The sequence below is a fragment of the Octopus bimaculoides genome, chromosome 3, assembly GCF_001194135.2.
Source record: "Octopus bimaculoides isolate UCB-OBI-ISO-001 chromosome 3, ASM119413v2, whole genome shotgun sequence".
Classification (NCBI taxonomy): Eukaryota; Metazoa; Mollusca; class Cephalopoda; order Octopoda; family Octopodidae; genus Octopus; species Octopus bimaculoides.
Genome location: NC_068983.1, coordinates 30,484,916 through 30,491,872, shown reverse-complemented (window position 1 = coordinate 30,491,872; position 6,957 = coordinate 30,484,916). Strand labels below are relative to the sequence as shown.

General features: G+C 34.5%; 1 protein-coding gene across 1 annotated transcript in view; it reads right to left on the bottom strand.

The window, feature by feature from the left end:
- Positions 1-6,957, bottom strand: part of LOC106868471 (cell death abnormality protein 1) — a gene marked incomplete at its 3' end in the record, with an annotated part of 329,389 nt that overhangs the window by 41,494 nt on the left and 280,938 nt on the right. The window contains exons 9-11 of the mRNA XM_052966721.1: positions 4,767-5,140; positions 2,261-2,558; positions 1,872-2,006 (exon numbers count right to left, since the gene is read on the bottom strand). Coding sequence (XP_052822681.1) covers positions 1,872-2,006; positions 2,261-2,558; positions 4,767-5,140 — 807 coding nt within the window. The remainder of the gene's footprint in view (positions 1-1,871; positions 2,007-2,260; positions 2,559-4,766; positions 5,141-6,957) is intronic.

The window sequence follows — 6,957 nt, the reverse complement described above, 5'->3', positions numbered from 1 at the left end:
TTACCTTTCCATTGTCACTAAATGAACTCTGCCACGAAAGGCATTTCTTGATGTGTTTAGAATATCGATATATTGAAGATTCTGAATATGACTTAGGTTATGTTTGTTAGTGCATTTTGCGATGTAGTACTACAGTTAAATGTGAGAGACTTGAATTTCTAAGAAATTTCACTGAATCTTGAATTATCATTGCATTGTTTTCCTGTGTGTATTTAAAACAAAATTTCAAGTCGACGTTCATTTTACTAAGCTGGTCAGTGATATACATACATTAAGTTTTCTACTATAGGCACAAGGCCTGAAATTTTGAGGGAGTGAGCTAGTTGATTACATCAACCCTAGTGCACAACTGGTACTTATTTTATCGATCCCAAAATATGAATTCCTCGGAGGAATCCGAACACAGAACCTAATACCGCTAAGCGTTCTTTCCGGCATGCTAACAATTATGCCAGCACGCTGCCTTATGCATAAGATCCTTAATATATTACTTACATTGCATATATATAATTTCACTTTTATGCATCTAACTAGTTTTTGTGACTCAGTTTGCATACATAACATAAAATTTGGGGATTAATTTATCAAATACACTCGTAGATTCTTGCCTTGAAATTCATTTCTCGATATTCTAGAAAGATGTTACATTATTCTAAAGAAGACTGATGGATAAGAAACGTCGTCAGGCATCGGACAAACTGCTTTGTAGTATTTCACTGTATCTCAGTAGTTCTGAATTAACAAATAATGTGGTTGATATATTTAAATATGTACCGTAAATCCTCGAGTATAATCCGCATTTTGTTCCCAAAATTTAAAGGTCAAAATCCCTAGTGCGTAATATATACGAGGTTAAAAATGAAAAATATTTTCTAAGCAATGTTCTTTGAGTGGGCTTCAGTCATTTGAGTGATGCCATACGGGGACATCGCCTTCATAGAGTTTTTAAATGATCTTGTCGATCTTAGTGCTTATATCAGTTTGTGAAATGTTTTATCAGTCACTATTTATTGCACGTTTAAGTTATCATTTCGAGTAAAGAGGCGCACTTCGACGTGTCATTTTACATTCGTACACACACATATAAATTTATGTGTACATTTAAGTATATATGCATACACGTTATACATATATATGTATACATACACATACATACACATACTTATACATACACAAACATGTGTGTGTATGTGTTTGTGTGTTGTGTAAGCAGCGTAAAAGTGTAAAATAAACCAGAACTACCATGACATTACCATCTCAAGTTGAAGGCAATTAGCAAGTTGCAAATATCTTTGGAAAAGACACGAACATTCCGTTACCAGACTGCATTGAGAGTATTTGTGTTTAGTCAAAAAGAAACCAATATACTAAAAATAACGATACATAAAGTTTAATAATTCATTTTTCTGAATTGTTCGAGATTATTTCAAATATGTTGGTATCCAAATGGAAAATGGTAACTGCAAACAGGAAAAAATCCTTCATTAAATACTTTACGACAATTGAAATATTTAGCGTTGATGATTCCGATAAGTCACTGGATTATTGCGACTAATCATTGTGATGATTATTTCTCTCCAAGAAATGGCCATGATAGGATTTTAATCCAGCACTGTAAACTAACAAAATGCTCATTAATTTATACTTTGTTCCTGTCTTTTCAACAGAAATTTGTAACTCACCGTGATATATATTTTCACTCGTATGAATTAGGTAAGTGAGTGTTAAATATATTTGGTATGGAAGCATGTCAGCTCGACACGTATACGAACCACACCATTGGTTCGACACTATCGTGTCAACCAGAAGAGAAAACACGCTCTAAAACAGTTAAATGTCAAATGATAGCATGTGTATTGTTGAATACTTACGTTTAAAACAAACTGAAGAATTCTGTGTTGCGGCATAAGCTCTTCGACACTTGCAGGTACCATCTGAACAAATGCTATGGGCTACAGCATCACTACAATCCCTGTTTATTGAACATGTTTTGTCACCGATTTTTCCTGTAAAATAATATATATGTAAGAAAATGAAGAAAGCCAAGTAGTCGAAGTTTTTTCTTTTATTTAATATAAACGAGAAGTATTTTTCCTGTTAATTTTTAATTAATTGTATCGTTGTAAAACTCGTTCAAATAATCAAATTTTAAGTTATGCAGACACATCATTAATTGAATATACTGATAAGATAACAAAAATATTTGGAAAGTCGTTTAGAAAGGAAATAAAAATAGCTATCTAGAAAGAATTCTACTCACGTAGTGTACATGTTGTATTCAAGCTGTTAACATGGAATCCGGAGAGGCAAAGGCATGTATCGTGTCTACAACTGCTATTTGCAACAGCACTTGAACAGTCTTCGTTATTTCTACATCCAGAGCTAAATATCTTTCGAATATTACACAATCTTCCATCGTCCTGAGCTTGGAAACCTGTTATGCAGTCACATTTACCGGAAACGCACTTGCTGTTCTCCACTGCATTAAAACAATCACTCTGCTCCATACAAGTGTCTCCAATAGTTCTAAGAATGCAAGATGTATTTGCGACATTTGCCTGAAATTTTAGAAGTAAAACGAAAGCATAAAAACCTGTTATATGCAACAGAAGCAGTATTAGATTTAGATAGTCATTTGTGTATCATACTTAATGTAAATACATCGTAATAAGCAAAATTTACTGTGGTATCCGTCCTGAGATAACATCTATAGACGAGATATTATCTCCGGACGAATGCCGCAGTTAATTTTGTCTGTCACGATGTATCTACATTAAGTATGATATATAAATGGCTTTTAAAATAATAATTATGGATATTATTCTATTGAATAAACAAATAATAAATCTTTTCTAAATAAGGACAGGAATTAGCGAGCATCAAAATGAAGATGTGTGCACTTATTTTAACACATTCCTGAACACTCGAACGTGGAACGGTTCTCGCTACAGATTTTTAACTCAGAAAGTGTTTTCTTCCTAGAGAGTTTGTATGTTGTAAAAATACATGCTCCAAATGACACAATGTCTCTAGAAAGAAGTTGTTCTCTGAGACATAATTGTATAGAGAATGAGTGGCGTTCCACGTTCGAATGTACTGAAACGTGTTACTGATAGATGTACGCTTCTAAATTTTCTAAGAATATATATGAAAATTGAATTTTCTTTTTATTTAAAACAATAGATAACGTTAATATTGGTTTCAAATTTTGGCACAAGGCCAGTAATTTCGAGGAAGGGGAGAAATTGATTATATCGGTCCCAGTGTTCAACTGGTACCTATTTTCCAGATCCCGAAAGGGATGAAAGGCAGGGCTGACCTCGGCAGAATTTGAACACAGAACGTAAAGACGCACAAAATGTCACTAAACATTTTTCTCGGCGTTCTAATGATTCTTATTTCTTTATTGCCCACAAGTGGCTAAACATAGAGGGGACAAACAAGAACAGACAAAGGGATTAAGTCGATTAAATCGACCCCAGTGCGTAACTGGTACTTATTTAATCGACCCCGAAAGGCTGAAAGGCTAAGTCAACCTCGGAGGAATTTGAACTCAGAACATAGCGGCTGACGAAATACTGTTAAGCATTTCGCCCGGCGTGCTAACGATTCTGCCAGCTCGCCGCCGTAGATAACGTTAATATCCACTCTTATCTTTAATATTCTCTTAAATTTTTACTATATTTTCACTGAAATTCAGATTCCTATTCACCTCGAGTAGCTAAGCCTTTCATTATTCACTAAGTGTATCCGTTTGCATATGATGAATTTATGATTGAAGATTGTCGTTCTATGACTTGGAAGAGAAACCTAAGTAAGGTAATGCTTGAAAACTTCGCCAGAGCACATTGTCATGTTCCTAATTATTTTAGGTAAGGAATTAAAAGGTTTGGTGTCCTATGAAGGCAAGACTGTCGTGTTTTACTCAAGTATCAGCTGGTTAGATATTTCATGATTGACTATATTACTTCTCTTTATTCGATGATATATACTCAAATATGGTAGCTTTTCTACCAGAGTCCTCTAGATCTAGATAATGCTGTATATCTTATTTCCTGTTATGGTTATTGTTGATGTTATTGGGTTTTTTTAAATCCTGAGTCAACCTTAAGCGGTATTATAATCAAAAGCATTCCAAACGTAAAATTCTTTTTTGGTGTATGTACTACCAAATTGGCTCTGTCATACTCTTAAGATGGTAGGGGGTAACTTGAAATTTGCCTTCTATTTAAAGCCGTTGAAATTACTACTTAGATGCTCTCTCTCTCTCACACACACACACACACACTCACTCTCTCTCACTCTCATTAGCTCATCCCTATCAACACATAAGAATTAATATTATTAATTTGGATTAAGTTATTGCTGATAATTGACAATTAATATTAATATATATTAAGTTATTGTTTATAATTAATTATTATTGTTATAAGCGAACTGGCGGAATTGTCACAACATCGGACAACATACTTTGTAGCATTTATTTCGTCTCTTGAAGTTCTGAGTTCAAATCTAGCTGAAGTGAACTTTGCTTCTCATCACTCTGGGGGAGGATGAAATAAAGTACCAATCAAGTACTGGATGAATATTTTCGACTAAGCCTTCTTCTCGTAACTATTGGCCATCTGCCTTATTCAGATACAGTTATTACTAAAGTATATGAAATTATTATAGGTAATCAAATTCCGTCTAATTTCTTTAGACCTCCAAACCTTACGTCCCGCCATTTCAACTATTTTTTAACTTCACTCTTTGTTTCAACGTACCTGGAAGCCCGAATGACACAAACAAGTTTTGCTTCTACAGTGGCTTTTGTTGACAGCAGCGCTACAATCTTCATCCACGGTACATGTAGCGTCGTATATCTTCCTGAGGATGCATGAACTTCTGTTGGCAGTACCAAAGTATCCAACCTGACAGTGGCATGTACCATTGAGACATTTGCTGAACTCTATTGCTTTGCTACAGTCAATATCTCGCTTACAAGTATGGTCACCAAGTTTCCTCTTGTGGCATTGCTCTTTTGATTCATTCGGATGATAGCCTAGAAAGCACTGGCACGATCCGTTTGAACACGTACTGTTAGCCACAGCATCACTGCAATCTGTATCTACAATACAGCCTTCATCACCAATAATCCCTGAAAAATCAATAAATCTTCATCAATTCAAGAGTAAAAAACTTTTCTAAAGAACTCATTGGTTCTATTGAAAGTATCTAATTACAGGCTCTTTTTATTATAATGACATTGGTAATCAATGCGAGTAATAGTAATTCGATATTTTTTATAGTAAACACCGTTTATTGATGGCAAGTTTTCAGCGAGCTGACGGAGAATAAATCTCGTTTGAGATTCCTTTACTTACATTGCTAAAACTTTAGGACACAGCTATACCATTTCAGTTTCCTGTCATTGTCGTTAAACATTAAGTTAAAGTCAGCCTCATTCAGATGGCAAACTGGCAGACTCATTAAAGCGTTGGAGACTTGGAAACAGCTTCTTTGTGTAAGCTGTCTCCTAGCCAGTCTAAAACTCCGCATACCGGATGCTAGCAGGATATAGAGCTCATCAAGAAACAATGCGCAACATTTCGAAGCGTTTCTCTTGGCGGCCACCACTCGCTGACGTGAGGTTCCCACCTGCTCGGTCGACTGACTAATATTCGATCTTAAGTCCTTTCAAACTGAGGAATCATGTACGTCTGACTTGCCATCTAAGCAGGCAGGTACCTGCTTCACACTCACACATCACCTTTCCAGCAAGGGTTCCTCATTCCTTTTCTTTGTTTTCGATTTTCGACTAAGGTGAGATTTGACCAGTACTTGAACGGTATTTTATTTAACGATTCTTCTGGGATCGATGATTAAGGAACCAGTCATGTACTGGGGTTGATTCTTTGCTTTCTCTGAATAGGCTACGATAAGGGCTGAAGAAGATCTCTGACAACTTTTTTTCTCTTTCCCCAACAATGAATATCTGTTGAGTGATAGATGAGCAAACTCTACTCTGAAAAAAGCTCATGGGTGGCCTGATTTGCAATACATCACGAAACAATCATATCCCACCGTAATAATATCGGTAATAAAGCAGTTTCAAATACGAACCAGGAATTCATTAGCCTTTGTTAGAAAACGCAATCAATATGACAAAAAAAAAGGAGTAAGAAAAAGATAATTGTTATCTAAACAGTAAGTATTATCTAAAGAGCAATATAAAATATATAGTTTGAATATTTTGAATTTCAAAATATGTATCTTACAAAGATTCGTTATGTATATATATACATATCAAATGTTAGTATCAAATAGTGAGAATGAATGCACAACTCTACATTAGTGGGAAAATATTCTTTATTTGTGGATTAACAAGGCAACCAATGGTTTCATGAGGAAGAGATCTCCGCAATTGTTTAAGCGAATACATACTTTCATCCCAAATGGAGACGAGTACTACCATTTCCATGTAGTTCGTTTGAACAAGTGTGGAGAGCTCCTTCACATGAAACCGTTGGTTGCCATGTTAATCCACAAATAAACAAGAATAAAGCGAATAGATATTTTTTATTCTTGTTTACTATAAATTACACCGCATAAAATGTGTGAATTATTCATTTGATACGTACATGAATTTTCAGGATACCCGGCACCAGTAAATAACTATTTCACCTTTATATCAGCTACTGATCTGAATGGTTAAATTACCTAAATATTCGGTGTAATTTATCAAGCCAAAAATACGCGGAGGTGCTTCACTATTAATTTGCCTTGATCTAGTTGATCCCTTTCTTTTTCTCTATTTTAACACACACACACGCACAAACACACATACATACATACATACATACATACATATATATATATATATATGTATATATATATATATATATATATGTATATATATATATGTATATATATATATATATGTATATATATATATATATGTATATATATATATAT